At 38.3% G+C, this 19,057-nt stretch overlaps 1 protein-coding gene across 1 annotated transcript; it reads right to left on the reverse strand.

The window, feature by feature from the left end:
• Window positions 1-2,751: 2,751 nt before the first annotated feature.
• ostn (osteocrin) lies at window positions 2,752-12,087 on the reverse strand. Its single transcript, XM_041995239.1, has 5 exons — window positions 12,026-12,087; window positions 9,385-9,483; window positions 4,069-4,256; window positions 3,839-3,988; window positions 2,752-3,735 (listed from the first exon to the last, which is right to left on the reverse strand). Exons 1-4 carry the CDS (start codon window positions 12,053-12,055, stop codon window positions 3,901-3,903), a joined length of 405 nt encoding a protein of 134 aa, XP_041851173.1. The 5' UTR covers window positions 12,056-12,087; the 3' UTR covers window positions 2,752-3,735; window positions 3,839-3,900.
• Window positions 12,088-19,057: the final 6,970 nt, after the last annotated feature.

A 19,057-nucleotide genomic window follows, 5' to 3' on the forward strand; every position in this document is an offset into this window, starting at 1 on the left:
TGTTAGCAGTTAGTTGATTTAGTCTTTTATCATAAGTAATTTTTATTAAAAAGACTTCAGATAGTTCCTTTTTTATGATTGCAGCCTTGGTGTTTAAAGAAGTTTTAGAAAGCATCTCCACATGTTTTTGGAGAATAAACTCTGCTACATTATCGCAGGACTTAAACTCATGAACTCAGAAGCACGGCGATTATTGAGGAACGGAAAAGAACATTTTAGTGAGTTTTTTTTGTTTTTTGTTTGTTTTTTGTCCAGTGCGCCATCTTGTTTCCAGCAGGTTCAAGAATCAACGCCCCTCCCTGTCTCTGATTGTGAAAGTGTGATAAGTCTGGTCCATTTTGTGCCCTTTCAGCTCCCGTAGTGTTGGTACAGGACTGAGATCACACAGGTAACACTGGGATTGTGATCTGGATGTGGTTTCTGGTCCAGAGTCGGTGTGTGCACTGTTCTAGATCGGATGATACTTTTCTTAATAAAGACTCAATAAAAACACGCTTCAGCTTCGTCTTCATTCTTTAAATGTGTTCAGTTCACTCAAAGTAAAACAGGAATAAAAAGCAGTAACGACACGATCTGGTTTTTATTCAGAAGATTAAAGTCAAATGAGTAAAATCAGCAGAAAATGTCAGTCGAGCTGAACATGGAAAAACATCCGTGTGATGATGATGACGATGATGGAAATCATTTTCATGTGGTTAAAAATGATCGTCTTCCTCATAATTACTGTTCACACAGAACCACATCTTTTCTTATTTTTATGTTTTGTTTTTCTGAATCAGTTTGAACTCTTGGATTTATAAATGTCCAGAGTTACTGAAGCAAACTTCCCAAAGACTTCCTGGAATTTTACTATAATTCCATTTTAAGACGTAAATAAGTTTGTCAACAGCTGTTTTAGAGACATGGTCAGGATTACTACAGATTGTACACAGATGTACATTTAAATAACTTTGATCAGGTTCCTCTGTTCAATTAAATGTTTGCTGGTTTTATAGATCCATGCTGGTCTGGAAGCTGTAATGATGTGTAAATGAGGAAAGATGTGCAATAAACAAAAAAAAAAACATATATATATATATATATATATATATATATATATGTGTGTGTGTGTGTATTTTATATGTATATTATATATATACATATTTATGTGTGTGTGTATTTTATATGTATATTATATATATACATATTTATGTGTGTGTGTATTTTATATGTATATTATATATATAATACAAAAACAATGTAATTTAAAAAATGAAATATTTCCAATATGAAGAAAATGGATCAAGAAATCCTAATATTTTATATTAAGTGTTTTTAAAATGCAAGTTAAAAACAAAATGTAAATTTTTAACATTTTTTTAAACCAAACTAAACCAAAGCACAGCATGAAGCGACACCATCCGTCTCTGCTGAGGCCGTCGCCATGTTGGTTTCTTGCAACCTGCAACATAAAAACTCCAGAAAGGTTCATCACATGTTCACTCTGAAACTTTTATGGAAATGAATTTGGTGGAAAGTGATTGAAAAAATGTTGTTTTCTAGAATTTGTGTGGATAAGAAGGCTGTGACCACTTCACTGACACCTTCTAACAAGTAAATTTAACAAATAAAAACTATTATTCTTAAAAGAAAATGTTGTATATTAACCCAAAAACGTAAAAATTTAAATAATAAAATAAAAGAAGAAGAAATCAGGATGATTTTGTGTCTCCCACAAACAAACCAGATCAATGTGTTTGATCAGTTTGTCTTTGTTAAGTGTTTCCAGTTTCCACTGAGCAGGTTTTACATGGGATTTACGATCAGGTGCCGACGCTGCAGCATGAAGACTCAGCTGCTGACAGGAAGCCAGGTTTTCTCTGTGACGTTTACGTACGGAAGACCATTCCTGACCAAAAAGAAACGGGAAAAAAACTTTTTCTACATGGGCCAAATTATATTTGCATGATTATATTTTATCCTAAAAATCCAATATTTCTTGGTTTCCATGACAACTGCTCAGCGAGACTCTTTCAACCAGTACAGGGATGAGATGATCACTGGATGGCTATGAATGTTTTTTAGTTTTTAAAATGAGTTTTGGTGTTGAATTGTACCGCAGACTTTCCAGAGTTTACATGAAGCTCAGTTTAAGGATGTGATGAACATGTGACCTTTTCAGGATTCAAGCCGTCGCATTGCTCAGCCAAAGCTACATAACTCCTTTAAACAAGCTTACAGTCTAACTGTCAATACGTCATTTATTTGAACTAAATGATTTACTTAATTTATTAAGTAAATTAAACTTAGATATTTTTTTTTATTTCTTCAATTATTTTTTTCTTTTTGATGAATTAATTTTTACCTTATGTCATTAAAGTCTTTGATGGTCTTGAAACTGTGAATAAAATTATTATGTAATGATAATATAACCTAATTAAAAGACTTGTCATTTGTCTGTAATGTAACTATTTAACATTTATCTCATATTTTCTAATTGGTAAATGCAAATTTGAGAATTGTTTTACATCTCAAAATTAAGAACTTGCTGCTGAACAATTAAAATTCGAGTGGAAGCGCCGCTTAGCAACCGAGACTGTAATCACTTTGGTGGTTTGAAAACAATAAAGCCAGTAATGTAAGTATGCTGAATGCTGAGGTGCGAACTACACATAAACTGCTTTCTGAGAAATTCATTTATTCATGTTTTTTATGTAATGTCACATTATTAACTCATTCATCACATTTTCAAAGGATATTTTTCATGCCAGGCCAATAACCAACCAATACCACGATAACTTATTACATAACTAGTTTTTGGAAACTTAGGTTTAAAATGGGCAAAGATATAGAAATATTATTGGCAGGTTTAATGTTAATTGAAATTAAATCAATTCCACCTCATTTGTCACTAGCAAAAGAAAACGTTCTGGGTTTTATCTCCACCTGCGTTATACGTGTGTTTCTGTGGAAATCATGATACTGGGAAGAAAACTAGAAGCAGAAACGTGGATTCGTATCAGAGATTTGAGTCGAGGCGTCAATGCCTCCAGTCAGTCACGCCAGATGCGATGGTGCATTTAGGTGATGCTCGAAAAACTGCTCCAACATCAGATTCAGGCTGGTTTTAAGAACATTCATGTCACCAGAACAAGAAATTAAATATTAAAAGCTGAATTTTACCAGAGAGCATATATTTTTGTTCTCATCTGAATACTTTCAAATATTATTGATTAAAATAATTTAAGATTGCAGAATGAAGAAAATCAGCTTCAGTCTGGATATTTCTCTTCCTGATTGATTGTCCCAAACTTTCCTAAACTTTCTGCATATCATGTTTTATCTGGTTTGTTTTTTAACAGAAACTAAATTTTGAGAATCTGTGACATTGAAAAATTCAGGAATCAAAGAACAAACAAGTATGAAATGCTGATCAACCGGAATTATTGCGTAAATGTACTTTTACTGTCAATGGTTAGCAAGCTCAGTCTGATCTGCTTTTGTCTTCAAGCTACAAAATGATCCATTTTCAGCCTAAAAAATTCTAAATGATCAAAGCGAATCTGAAAATCTACAAATAATCTCTGAAAATGCTAACAAATCTGTTGCAACACTGGAAAGCAACTGAGTACATTTACACAAATGCGTAGCAGCACCTGAATGCAGCACGGTTAAACATTCATGGTGGTGTGTTTTTAAGGTGTGGTCGTGTCCAGGTGAAGTGAAGGTGGTCAGCAGGTGTGTCAGGTGACTCTTCTGCAGATAGAAAAAGGAATGTTTTTATCAATAATGTTGGTATTTTCATCGATAATGCGGTGCCAGCTTGTGTTGCAGCATTAACGATGTGGCAGCTTTTCACCTGTCCAGTAGAGGGGGCTGTCCAGTGAGGGGGGTGCGTTCTCAGCAGGAAGGGGGCGTGCCCTATCCTCTGCTGTTTGGTAGACGACTCATTCCAATCCTGTCAATGGGAGATGGGTTGGTTCGTCGCCGTGGCAACTCCCCTACCTTACTATAAACACAAGAAAACAAGTTTCTAGACAAACTTAACATACTGTGAGGGGCGTGCCTTAAGTGTCTCAGGTGTCCTACCTCTGCCTATTTGTGCCCTGTTTGGTCTCCATGGAGCTGACTGAGAGGCGGTCCATCGGAGCGTTGTTACCAGGGAAACTCCTTTTTCTCTTTGGCTCCATAACATCATTCTGCATCCTCATCAAGTTGTCCAATCGAAGTAGTTTTGCTGTTAGCTCCTCCCCCAGCTTTACTCCTCCGGGATGATGCTGAAAGGCAGCAAGAGACCTCAACATGGGCCGAGCTACATGCTTAAACACAAGGAAATGTTGGGATAAAACTAAATCACATCTCACATCTCAATAGAATGACTGTACAAATGGGTGGGAATCTCTTTCGGTTCTTAACTGCTTTGAATCCTACTTAAAAATAATAATAATAATAATAATAATAATAATAATAATAATAATAATAAATAATAATAATACATTTTATTTAAAAGTGCCTTTCTAAACACCCAAGTACACTGTACAAAAGAACATTAAAATGATTACAAACAAGTACAAAACAAACATTAAAACGATTAAAAACAATAAGTACAAAACAAGCGAAGTGAACAGACCGGAGTATAAAGGTGCAGGAGATCAGGTATATATGGTGGGGCCAGACTGTGGAGTGCTTTGAATGTAATGAGGAGAATTTTTAAGTTAGTTCTTTGTTTTATGGAGAGCCAGTGAAGTTGTTGCAAGATGGCGGTGATGTGGTGAGTGGTAGGGGTCCATGTAATGATACATGCATAGTTTTCGAGGAGCTGCAGTTTCTGGAGGGATTTGTTGGGGAGACCAAAGAGAAGTGAGCTGCAGTAGTCAATCCGGGAGGTAACAAGACTGTGGATGAGAATGGCAGTGGTGTAGGGGGTGAGAGAGGGGGGGAGATGAGAAATGTTTCTCAAATGAACGGAGCTATAGATCTACATGTGGAGTTCCCAAGCCTCCATGTTGGGACCCCAATTGTTCAATATCTACATTTGGAGTTCCCAAGGCTCCATGTTGGGACCCCAATTGTTCAATATCTATATGTGGAGTTCCCCAAGGCTCCATGTTGGGACCCCTATTGCTCAGCATCTATATGCCCCCACTATGACTTTAAATCCAGACTGAGAGCACTTGAGACAGCCTCTTTAACTTGTAACTGTTTTTCTTAATTTATAAGTAATTTAATTGTTAATTTAATTGTTAATTGTTGTAATTGATACTTTGATTGTAACTGATACCTTTTGCTGCCTCTTGGCCAGGACTCCCTTGTAAAAGAGTCTGATTGGACACCCCAGGTTCCACCTCAGGTGATTGACAGGTCAGAAACATCTTTCCGGACCTGCATGGATCATCAGTATCACTACACCAGTTTGAAGTACGCGTTATAGTATTTTACTAACTTGTCATCCCTAAAAATATTGACATGTGGCTGCACATTTCTAGAAGAGATTTTGTCCCTGTGCAGGTACACCTACTAAAGTTATGTAAGGCTGTTAGCAAATAGCTAATGTAGCAATGCTAGTCTAGTTCTATGATAAAACTAATCTAGTGCTAAGCTAATGTGGGAACCATGTCTTATTCAGTTTTCAGCAAGTGTATTTAGGGACTACACATCAACTCAGTACATCAAGAATTTCACATTGGAGCTAAAAATAAACTTTGAAGTTGTTTAAAGAGAACCCCAGTATCCATGTTACTTAGCGCTGACTAAGCTAGCACTACAAGTTTCAGTTTCAGGAAGCTAGTAGGCTTGTAAGGCTGCTAGCTGGTTTTAAGGTAGCTACAATAAGAAAATGTGGAGAAATGGATCCTGTAACTAGTCTGATTTAGTCAAAGAAGATTGAAGAGAAAAGAAGATATTTCTGACAAAGATGAGCATCTAAAGATTAGGTGCAGTTTAAAAGTAACGTATCAATCCAGAAATCTTGGTGTTGTTTTGGACTCAGCTAAAAAACAGAAGTAGGAACTAAATCAGCCTTTAACACCTGAAAAATAGATCTAAAATAACTCAGCATGATTTAGAAAACCTTCATCATCTGTTTTCAATAGTTTTGACTACTGTAATGGAGTTTTTACAGGTCTCTTTAAAAAGAAAGACCCATTTCTTCTCATGTGCAGATCATTGGTTTGCCTTATGTATGAAACAGGCCTCATAAATAAATTTTCCTTTCCTTTGCCTGAACGTGTTTACTTCAGATTGTTTACTTAGAAGATGAGCTGTAAGGATGTTTACGTTTTGTTCATGTACTGGATATGAAGCATTTGATTTATAATTTGAGTTTTTTAACTCCATTTTTGCTGACTGTTGATGAAGACGTGGATAAAGACTCCTGCTTCCCCTCTATGTTTTATTTTCTGTGAGGGAGTCTCCAAATAGAAAACATGGGCCTCAGCAGCTAAGGGGCCCCTGCTCTAAGCTGTGTTTTTATTTGTTAGGCCTCTTTTGTGTCGAATCAGCTCCGATGGTGAGCAGCTTCTGGCTTCCCGTCCACCTGCTGCCTCCGAAGACTCGGACGGATCACGTATCATCCAGACTAAACAGAAAACACATCATGGCTTCTCTTCTGCAGTGTCACATCATCTGATATCAGCACTGTGGCCTCTGAGGGAGGGGCCGCTTATTTTGGCCCTGAGAATAGCCTGATGGGATGCAGTTTGATCTGATGATCCTGTTTCTAAAGCAAGTCTGATGACTCCAGGAGTTAGTCTGTACCAGGAGTTGCTCAGAGATGCAGGTCAAATGATTACAGGAGTTTGTAAACTACTGAGTAGAAATATAAAATTAAGATTAAAAAAAATTCTTAGTTTGATAAATAAAAATATTTTTTAAGAGGAAGATTTTTATAAGGAACAGATTCTTTACGCCATCACTTGTAATGAAGGTTAAAGATATCGATCTGAAAATGTCAAGTATCGATTATGAGTTCAGATTTCATGTGGACGTTTTGTTCTGTCATCAGTTTGAGACTTTAAATTCTGTTTAACCTATAAACCTCCAAGCTATTCATTCATTCATTCATTCATTCAGGTCCCAAGGTCCCAAAGACCCGTTTTAAGCCCCGGGGAGACCTGGCTTTTCAGGCTGTAGCCCCCAGACTCTGGACTGACTGATGAATGTTCTTGTCTGTCTGGATGTCTGGTGGACACAGTCGTCCTTCAATAGCTGAAGTAATTATCTGAATTGATCACTAACATATCTGATCAAACGGATTGTTAAATACTTAAATTTATAAACCAGTTTGTAGCAGCTGGAGCTTTTAATCCCAGTATAAACCAGTCTGTAACAGCTTTTAATCCCAGTATAAACCAGTCTGTAGCAGCTTTTAATCCCAGTATAAACCAGTCTGTAACAGCTTTTAATCCCAGTATAAACCAGCCTGGTACATCTTTTAATCCCAGTGTAAACCAGTCTGTAACAGCTTTTAATCCCAGTATAAACCAGTGTGTAACAGCTTTTAATCCCAGTATAAACCAGTGTGTAGCAGCTTTTAATCCCAGTATAAACCAGTCTGTAGCAGCTTTTAATCCCAGTATAAACCAGTCTGTAGCAGCTTTTAATCCCAGTATAAACCAGTCTGTAGCAGCTTTTAATCCCAGTATAAACCAGTCTGTAACAGCTTTTAATCCCAGTATAAACCAGTCTGTAGCAGCTTTTAATCCCAGTATAAACCAGTCTGTAGTAGCTTTTAATCCCAGTATAAACCAGTCTGTAGCAGCTTTTAATCCCAGTATAAACCAGTCTGTAGCAGCTTTTAATCCCAGTATAAACCAGTCTGTAACAGCTTTTAATCCCAGTATAAACCAGTCTGTAGCAGCTTTTAATCCCAGTATAAACCAGTCTGTAGCAGCTTTTAATCCCAGTATAAACCAGTCTGTAGCAGCTTTTAATCCCAGTATAAACCAGTCTGTAGCAGCTTTTAATCCCAGTATAAACCAGTCTGTAGCAGCTTTTAATCCCAGTATAAACCAGTCTGTAACAGCTTTTAATCCCAGTATAAACCAGTCTGTAACAGCTTTTAATCCCAGTATAAACCAGTCTGTAGCAGCTTTTAATCCCAGTATAAACCAGTGTGTAGCAGCTGTCAGACTGGGAGGTAAAATGATGTAAATGAATGTATGAATAGATATAGCAGCATAAAGGTCGACCAGAAGAAGAAAGCAGAATTTATTACTAACAGAACTTTGTAGAAATAACACACAGATCAACAGTGACCAAACCTTTTCTCATCTCATCGTTCTCTCAAGTCTTGGCTTTCAGGAGAAAAAAATATTGTTATTGAAACAAACACACAACAGAAACTATTTCCATGTTTCCACTTTTTCCTCATTTCCAGTTATTCCTGCTACTATTTACCTGCTATCCTCACTAAACCAACTCCAGCTCAGCTGCTTTGTGGCGCCACCGTGCATCAGAAACGTCTTCTTGGCTTTATTCCAGCCATAGAGGAGCATTATTTTTCTTCTTTTCACACACACATAGAACTTTCTGCTCACTGGTTGATCTTTGGCTGCTCCTGATTGGACGTTACCGTCAATCTAAGCTCTCTGATTGGTGGAAAGTCTGACAGGAAGTGGCTTCATCATCATGTCCAGGTCTAAATAGAGGTCTCTTAGCAACATAGTAGTGATGGTGATGTTTTTATGGTGAAATGTGATAAATAATGCTGTTATCATGGATCATTGTGGATTTACCAGATAGAGTCTCTGAATAAAACTACATTTAGTGGCTGGATTGTAAACCTCCTGGACGGATAGAAATGCCTGGAAAACCTCTGTAGATCAGCTAAAGGGTAGCTATCCATCACAGTTTACCCCACAGAGGCACACACCACCGCTCCTCAGACCCTGATGATGTTGGAAGAGAAACATTCCTGGGTTCCGGAGATCTAGTGAAGTTTCAAAGTTTAAGGACTCGGTTTCAGACCAGGTTCAGGCCAGCTTTTTTATTGTTGTATTTCTGCATTATGATGACATCTCTGACGAGTTTGGACATGTCTGCTTTGTGAGGACATGTCTTCTTGCATTTCAGTATTTGTACTTTTGATCACGTGTGTTTTATGAGGACATCTTTGTGTTGTGCCGTCACTTCTGCCTGCATTGTGAGGACATTCTACACTGTGGGGACTTGCTTGTTTAATGTTGATTTCTGGTCCGTGGGACATTTTTATGAGAACATCTAATTGTAGTGAGATGTTACTTTCTTTGTCAGGTTTTGTGCTTCATAAATTTCTTGAGTTCAGAGTTGAACCCAGGTCTACTTAAGTTCATGGTGCACCAGGTGAGTTATATGACTTTCTGGTTTTCCATCACAACACAGAACAACCAGAAGCAGATTTAGGTTTTGATGTTTTGCGATCCTCACCTGAACATGATAGTGTTGGACTCTGATGCCGTGGACTCTGCAATCCAGAAGACTGGTGGACAGCAGCCAGGAGACCACCAGACAGCTGCAGAGCTGCATCTGCAACAAATCAGTGTTGAGTGATTCATCAACGTTTCTCCAAGCTCAGAAAACTGATACAGCTCTACCACATTTTTCTCCATAAATTTATCTTTCAGTTTCTTCTTGAATTTAATGTCTCAAAGTGCACATCAGGATTTTTTTGGTAGATTGTTTCTACACATCGAGCAGATTCTTTGTTGGTGTCTCCAATGTTTGAATGAACTTTAACATTTGTCCTGATGTGAAATAATACAACATATTTTCCACATGTGATTTCACAACTGAAGACTCAAATTACTGACAGCAGATAAAAAGCAGCAACAAATCAAGGAAAAACATAAACAAAGCAGAAAATAAACACAAACAACCACTGAGAAAAATACATTTTACTAAAAACTATCACATGAAACTTGAAGTTTTTGTTTTGTAATCCCTGTAAGTCTCTCAGGTGGACGGACATTTCATCACGATCTGAGGGTCTGACAGCGGAACTCGGAGACCTCAGACTCAACTCAGACTCATGAACAATCTTTCATTTTAAAACTTTCGTCCTGATCTCCTCTTTGTCTGCATGCCCTAAACCGTAAAATCAATGGCAGCCACATGTTCCCACTTCACTTTTCATTCTAACTTTTGGGTATGAAACTTCATAAAGGCACAAATAAAAGATCAGCGAACTGCAGCGTCGACTCTGGATCCACCCCATCCACCTTAAGACACCTGCAGAGATCAGTCACTGTACTATGAGGCTAATGTTAGCATCTATGTTAGCAATGAGCTAACATAGATGCAAATAGCAGCGTAGATGCTAGCTTGTTGCTACATTTGTACTAAAATAATGTTAACGCCATCAGACTGGCTTTAAAGCGGGGCCAGTAAACATCAGACCTTCTGGAAACAACTGGTTTTACTGGGTCTGGTTATAAGAAAAACAGGTTCCTGCTGCTGCTATATTATAAATATTTATTGGACCTGGAAGTTTAGGATCTAAATATATGAAAAATTTACTTTAAATTTGAATTTTTAAAAGTTCATATTTTCTGTTGTTATCTCATATAAAGTGATTTAAACCTTTTTTTTACTTGATTATTGTGATTTTTATGATGGTGTGTAACATCCATAAACTGCAGTTTTAGTTCAGAAAAGTTCAGATTGATATTGTTCATGTTAAAAACTCAGTTATTTTATATCTTAGAAGGAAATTTACTTGTCAGAATAAACATCTATCTCCAGGTTTTCAGTCAAACAAAGAAACTGTCCAGTGAAGAGAGACGTAGTCTTTATCCCTTAACCCATGATCTCTAATTTGTTCTTTTTTTAATTTAAAAAACAATTGGAAGCTCAACCCTTTTAATTCCAGCCAACATCAACTCTTTATTCCAACCATAGAGGAGCATTATTTTTCTCCTTTTCACACACACATAGAACTTTCTGCTCACTGGTTGATCTTTGGCTGCTCCTGATTGGACGTTACCGTCAATCTAAGCTCTCTGATTGGTGGAAAGTCTGACAGGAAGTGGCTTCATCATCATGTCCAGGTCTAAATAGAGGTCTCTTAGCAACATAGTAGTGATGGTGATGTTTTTATGGTGAAATGTGATAAATAAAGCTGTTATCATGGATCATTGTGGATTTACCAGATAGAGTCTCTGAATAAAACTACATTTAGTGGCTGGATTGTAAACCTCCTGGACGGGATAGAAATGTCTGGAAAACGTCTGTAGATCAGCTAAAGGGCAGCTATCCATCACAGTTTACCCCACAGAGCTACACACCACCGCTCCTGGTGGTGGAGGAGATGGACCGCTGGACCTTCTGGAGGTTTAAGGGTTAATCTGATGATCAGAGCTGTTATAAATTGCTGAGAGAAAAAGGGAAAGGATGGATTTTAGAGTCATGGATAATATAATATTCTTATCAAACCAGACAACAGATTTCTCATTATGACTAAAAGGGACTTGGACTTGTAAACAATGACTTGTGAACAGTGATCAGTAACAGTTAATACGCTCATCAGTTCAACATCTAAGGATCTGACAGCAGAAAGTCCTCATAGTGATGGTTTTATCCGCTACACACACACTCTGCCGGTTTTAGCTCAGCTGACAACTTAAAGTTATCATCCAGCAACATTTTCTAATTTTAGTATTTTCATCCTGCAAATAAAGAAATAAACAGACATCAAAGAGCAGAACCTGAACGCAGCGTTGGTGCTCCTCAACCTGGCGGTGTGTTTGAGCTCATCGTGTAACTTTCAGCACTGCCTGGAGGGCATGTTTCAGTCTGGAGTTGTTAAACTTGGACACCTCTTAGTCTGATCATCAAATCTTCCTCAACATCCTTTAAAAACTCTAAAATCTGCAGAAAGTCTCCGTAAACATCTCAGACAGACACAGTTAGAAACTAACTGCAAAAAGATTCAAATTCAGAACGTCAGGGCCAAAAAAAATGAAACTCCTCTGATGAGAAGCATCGTTTTTCCTCCTGCAGGAGTCTAAACCTGAACACACCACAGACACCCTACACACACACACACACACACACACACACACACGCTTACCTTGACTGTTGAGCTCTGCTGCTTTGTCATCTTTGTGTTTCTGTTTCTTCTCCAGGCTTTACATCACGTTTTATAGCAGCTGCCCGGGAATCTCCTGTCCACTCAGGAGCCCCCGCTCTGGTGACATCACTTCTTTTCCACTCAGTGTGTGAGACATTTCATCATCAGATCCATTACCTGTTAATGAAAGCTCCTGGGAGCCTCCTCCTGGAAGTCAGTTGTTAAAATAAACGTCCCATCTCTGCTCCTCAACAACTCTCATCTTTTCATCCGCTCAGCATCAGAAATCCCAAAGGAAAGCTCCTTTTCACGGCTGCCAGCGAACTTCTCATGACCAGAGTTTCTGCAGGTTCACCACGTTTCACTGAAGACTTAATGAAAACCTCATGAAGGACAGTTTACTGATGACAAGGTGCGAATACACATTCACACAAAATTAAGTGCCAATGTTATCAGTAGTTCTGACTGTTTCACAGCAAGTAACAGCAATATAATTATTAGAAAAACAGAACAGAAAAACAAAAAAAAAAAAAACAGACTAAACAAGCAGAAAAATGACAGAAAACTCAGACAAAAACTAACCAGGAAAAAGTCCTGAAAGTGCAAAAATTCCCCCAAAAAAACAAGGATAGAAACCGAAAACGTCCTCATGAAAGGAATAAAGACAGGCGTTAGCATAAAAGAGAAAGAGACAAAAACTCACCAAAAAGTCAAAAAAACAAACAAACAAACAAACAAACAGACAAACAAACAAACAAACAGACAAAAAAGAAGCATGGAGAGAAATTCTGAAACCAAACATAATGTGATGATGAAGTGAAGCTTTTATTCTTTACATCAGAAACAGAAATAAACATTTGAATATTAGTGAATAAACTTTAGACTGATGCTGAATTATTGTTAATATTTAAAGCCTGACCCAAGAAAAAGATTCCTTTCAGAAAATGCATAAATAATAATAATGTATAAAATAACAGTACACATATGCAAAATAATTTGACAGTTTATTACTGTCATACATCAGAATTATTGTAGTGCAATCAGAAATGATGCATGAGGCATTAAATTGTTCATTTTGGTCCTCCTCCAAGTTCCCATCCATTAGAAAAAACTTGCGTAAGAATAAAGAATGAATCTGCAGAGCCTCCGTCATGTTTCTGTCTCTTCTTGTCATAGTGATGCTACGTCACGTTGCTTCTGCCGTCGTCCATGTGCTGGTGAATCAATGAAGGAATCAAACATTTTTAATGTTTCCGTTTTATCTGTGTACAAAAGTAAAGAAGAACCAGAAAATCCCATCAAGGTCAGAAACAACAGTGAGGCATGAAGTCCGGGAAAAGGTGGTCCAGACAGATGGCCATCCTTCCTGGTTCTGGTTCTGATGGGGGTTTTTCTATCCACTGTCTCCTCGTGCAGCTGAGGATGGAGGATTCAGTCGTCTGGGTCTGTGGTTCCCAAATAATTCATTTGTCTCACTCAGAACTTGTTTTTTGATCTAATTTCGCAGTCAAGAATAATGTGTGTTTAAGCTATTCTCAGTTCTAATAGGGCCCAACCCAAATTAGAATAAGCAACAAGATGGCGTCTGTGTAGGGCGTGCCATCTGGAGCTCGCACCTTTCTTTGTAATTATGTTATTCATCTTTTCAACTCTTCATTGGTGTATGATGGAGAAACTTTACTGGAGATCTACTTGACTGCCAAATCCTATCTCGAATACCTGCTCATCCTGTCTGGAATACCTGCACATCCAATCTGGAATATCTGCTCATCCTATCTGGAATATCTGCTCATCCTATCTGGAATACCTGCTCATCCAATCTGAAATACCTTCTCATCCTGTCTGGAATACCTGCTCATCCTATCTGGAATATCTGCTCATCCTATCTGGAATACCTGCTCATCCTGTCTGGAATATCTGCTCATCCTATCTGAAATACCTGCACATCCAATCTGAAATACCTGCACATCCTATCTGGAATACCTGCTCATCCTATCTGGAATACCTGCTCATCCTATCTGGAATATCTGCTCATCCTATCTGGAATACCTGCTCATCCAATCTGAAATACCTTCTCATCCTGTCTGGAATACCTGCTCATCCTATCTGGAATATCTGCTCATCCTATCTGGAATACCTGCTCATCCTGTCTGGAATATCTGCTCATCCTATCTGGAATATCTGCTCATCCTATCTGAAATACCTGCACATCCAATCTGAAATACCTGCACATCCTATCTGGAATACCTGCTCATCCTATCTGGAATACCTGCTCATCCAATCTGGAATACCTTCTCATCCTGTCTGGAATATCTGCTCATCCTATCTGGAATATCTGCTCATCCTATCTGGAATACCTGCTCATCCTGTCTGGAATATCTGCTCATCCTATCTGGAATATCTGCTCATCCTATCTGGAATACCTGCTCATCCAATCTGGAATACCTTCTCATCCTGTCTGGAATACCTGCTCATCCTATCTGGAATATCTGCTCATCCTGTCTGGAATACCTGCTCATCCTATCTGGAATATCTGCTCATCCTGTCTGGAATACCTGCTCATCCTATCTGGAATATCTGCTCATCCTGTCTGGAATACCTGCTCATCCTGTCTGGAATATCTGCTCATCCTATCTGGAATACCTGCTCATCCTGTCTGGAATATCTGCTCATCCTATCTGGAATACCTGCTCATCCTGTCTGGAATATCTGCTCATCCTATCTGGAATACCTGCTCATCCAATCTGGAATACCTTCTCATCCTGTCTGGAATACCTGCTCATCCTATCTGGAATACCTGGTCATTTCCCGGGCCCTCTACCGGAGAAAGCAAACAGGCGTTGACGTAATAGCGGCGAGTAGCTAACAAAAGCCTGTGCAGCGCTTTCTCCCACAGCTTTCCTGGACTGTTATGGATCGGTTTCTACCCTCTCTGTGTGGCAGTCTTTGGATCCTGCTGACTCCTGTTTGGTCTGGTGGTCGGCTCAGATCAAGAAAATCTGTTTCCACATTGGTAGCTAATGCCCTGGCTTGCCTCAGGACAAGCGTGGAGAACACTAGGTCAGTGCAAAACAAAACCTCATCCTTAAGGACTTCTTCATCTCCCGGGCATTGAATTTCTTCAGTTTTTCTGAAATATGGATGATTGTCGGTGAGTCCAGTGCTGTCTCTGAGCTGTGGCTACACATATTTAAACTATAAAAAAAAAAAAACATCTCACATCATCAGCGCCTTCCTCTGCGTTGAGCTGAGTTTATTTGAGTTGGGTCATGTTGCTGTGGGCGGTGATTTATCGACCACCATAATAAGAACTTCATACGCTACTTTACGGAGTTCTTGCCTGATTTCATGCCTAAATAGGACTGAGTTTTAATTGTCAGAGATTTTATATCCATGTTTGCTGACTCAATAAGCCGCTGGATAAAGGCCTTTTAGATCTTGTAGACTCTTTTAATCTTACACAGTCTAAGAGGCCCGACTCAGGAACCAGGTCACACTGGATCTTGTTTTATCACATGGCTTACCTGTTTTTAAGGTAAGCTAGTAATTGGGGATACTGTGTTCTCTGACCACATGCCTGTATTATTTGAGGTTGCTTTGGCCTGTAATACAGTTAAACCTCCCACTGCTTTTCGGCACCATTGCACTTTTAATCCTCTGCTGTATGGTTTTCAGCTATGTGGGATGTCAGTTATGTCTAAATACACACAGAATCAGCTCTTCTGGGAGTTTCTAATGATCTTTTATTAACTACTGATTCTGGGGACTGAGTTGTTCTTTCACTTCTTGATTTATCTGCAGCTTTTGAGACTGTGGATCATGAAATTTTGATAGATTGTCTTTAGCATTGGGTAGGCCTTAGGGGCACAGCTCTACAGTGGTTAAGGTCTTGCCTTATTGATAGGACATTTTGTGTCAGCCTTGGTGATGCTCTTCTGCCTGTTTCTTATATATGGTCCCACAAGGCTCAGCTTTAGGGTCCTTTAATTTCTATATCTGCTCCCACTAGGTTCCATACTTAGGAAACACAGTATTTTATTTCACTGTTATGCAGATGATAGTCAGCCACTAATAAAGAAAAACCCTTACTCTGCCAGACCACTGCTTCACTGTCTCCATGACATAAAGGTATGGACTGGGTCTTCGCCTGTAGATCTGGGTTATTTGATCCAGTACAACAAGCCAGTCATCAAAAACCTCGGTGTTAAAGCTGATTCTGATTTTAAGCTTGACAGTCAAGTAAAGGCAGATGTAAAGGCAAGCTTCTTCTCACTAAGGCAGCTAGCCAAAATGAAGCCAATTATTCTAAAGCAGCATTTTGAGAAGCTTACCCGTGCCTTCATCACCACTCAGCTGGATACTGTAATGGATTGTGTTTGGGAGCTAGTGGGCCTTCCACTGCTCGCCTTGAAATGGTAAACCTGAACACATTTCTCCAGTTTTAGCGTCGCTACACTGGCTGCCTGTTTATTTTAGACACCAGTTTAAAAACATTTTATTTGTTTTAAAGTCCCTCCATGCACCACCCTACCTCACTGAGCTCCTTCACCTTTATAAACCTTCATGCTCTTTAAGATCAGTGGGTCAGCTGCTCCTGGTGGAGCCGAGAACAAAGCGTGAGCTCCAAGGAGATCCTGTCTTTGCTTGCTGGTCTCAGGTTTTAGAAAAATCTGCCTCTGCCTATCAGACAGGCCTCCTCCTTGCCTGATTTTAGGTCTCTTCTTAAAACTGATATTGTCCTCGGCTTTTTTACACTCTTGAGATTTTGACATTTTTCTTCTGTTTTTATATTTTAACCTTTCTTATTTATTTTATTTTATTGTTTGGATTGATTTTATTCCTTGTTTTTAGTCTTCTGCGCAGCACCTTGCTCCTCTGTGGTTGTTTTTAAAGTGCTTAATAAATAAAGCTGGATTGGATTCTCTATATAGCTTTTTATTTATTTGTTTTTTTTTATAAAGCGTTATTTACTATTTAAAATTTTGATGAAACCTTTAAAAGAAAAACACATGGCACACACACACACACAAACAAATCACTTGTAAATGTCATAAAAATGTTAAATAGCTATTATTTTCTTTCTAATGAAATGCTGACATTAGATAATTAATGGTTTTAAATTGAAATGAGTGAAATTAAAATATGTAGTTTTAATGAAAGTCAATGGACATGTTTGGTATGAAGGTCTCCAGATGGAAAATCTGACACTACATAAAAATTACCAATGCAATCAAATCAGTTTTGCTTCTGATCTTTGACATATTTAAGCCTCTTATCACCATCAAAGCGCCATCCCCCCGATGTTTATTAAATTAAAACGAATTACGTTTTTTGTGTTTGTACATTATTTTTTTATAAATAATGCGATATCGCAGATATTTAAACTGGCATTTAACGGGTTAAACCATAACAAAATAATTGAATGTTTGTTAGTAAAAAAAAAAAAAAAAACAGCCCCTCCCTTCCTTCTTTCACACAATGGTAAGGCCCTAGTCTTCCATCGCATTTTCTTTTAATACAAGGAGTCGGCTCTTAGAGCCGAGTCACTCATGGACGACACCAGGACTGAATCAAAGAGATGATTTGATTAATTCTGTTGGCTTCTGTAGCTGGTTTATTTTTATGAATTGGTTTATAAAGACAGTTATTATAAATTGGATTAATGTGAATCATATAATGGATTTGTTTTAACTGGATTATAATTGGACCACAATGAATTGGACAGAGTCTGTAAAAGTGACCTGAGATGACCTTTGTTGTTCATTGCTGCTGTATAATTAAAGCCGAACTGAAGTAAAAAGTAAACTAAGTCCTGAGTGATCCAAACTTGTTTTTTTCTACAACTGTTCTTATTGTGACACAGAAAAACAAAATGTCCACAGTTTAGACTGGCCCTGGTTGTCATGGAAACACAATTCCCTTTCTGCAGAAGGCTGAGACATGATTTCAAGTTTCCTGTCAGATAAATACAAAAATCTTCTTCTTTCTGCTCTTGTTGCTATGGGTGACAGGGCCCTCTGTGATGGAGTGTCCTCCGGGGCCCGGACAACCTCTGTTCCACCCCTGGGTTCCTGGACGGAGGATTGTGTCACTAAGAAAACACACCTGCTTTAAAAATGGTCATTATTACGGAAACACCCTCCAATTATAGACAACCTTCTCCTCTCCAGATGATGTCATGTTAAGCCTTGCCCGGCCTTCCTGTTGCCGTAGCAATGGCATACATGGATTTAAATAGAGGTCTTCACTGCACCTCGAACCGGTCAGACCAGATCCAAGTTCTAGTCTGAATCACTGCCTAGATCTGGAAAAGGTAATCATCACCTGGATCTTTCACTTCCAGTATAAAAAAAATAGATAAAACTGCAAAATGAAAAATGGCATAAAGATTATTTAACAAATTTATAAATATAAAGTAAATGTAAATATACAACGAATACAGAGAAGATATTCATTTCAAATCACAAAAAGTAACAGAATTGCACTTTTAAAGGGCAAATTCACTGCAGTCAAAATCTCATTAAAACACATTTACGGCACATTAGTCCAGTTTGTATAAACTATGTTCGTATCAAGCCAGTTATTAAAAAAAATTATCCTAGCTATTAAAACAGAATCAGAACCCTCTTCTATTTTCTTCTAAAGCCAAAGAGAGGGATCCAGGTCCTGAGCTTCTCCATTGAGCATGTTTTCGGACCCTCATACGGAGCCCTGTGGCATACCGCCATTCACCGAGCAGACCCTGAATCAAGCTGATTTCAGGCACCGTCCTCCTGTGAATTCAGAATTTGATGTTGGTGTTTGGTTTGTCCCTCCTGAGACGCTGTAGCACCATGAAGGCCAGATGTTTCGCAGATTTTTTAAGGCTGTTATAGAATAATTATCTGTACCAGGTCGTCTTCATTTACAGATTTGTTCATTTGTGCATTAATTATTCATTAATTAGTGGCTCCTTCTTTGAGGTTACACAGCTTCCTTTTTAAATGCCTTTTTAATATTATTAATAATATTAATATATATGCTACTTTTACT

The sequence above is a fragment of the Melanotaenia boesemani genome, chromosome 9 (assembly GCF_017639745.1).
Source record: "Melanotaenia boesemani isolate fMelBoe1 chromosome 9, fMelBoe1.pri, whole genome shotgun sequence".
In the NCBI taxonomy this organism is placed as follows: Eukaryota; Metazoa; Chordata; class Actinopteri; order Atheriniformes; family Melanotaeniidae; genus Melanotaenia; species Melanotaenia boesemani.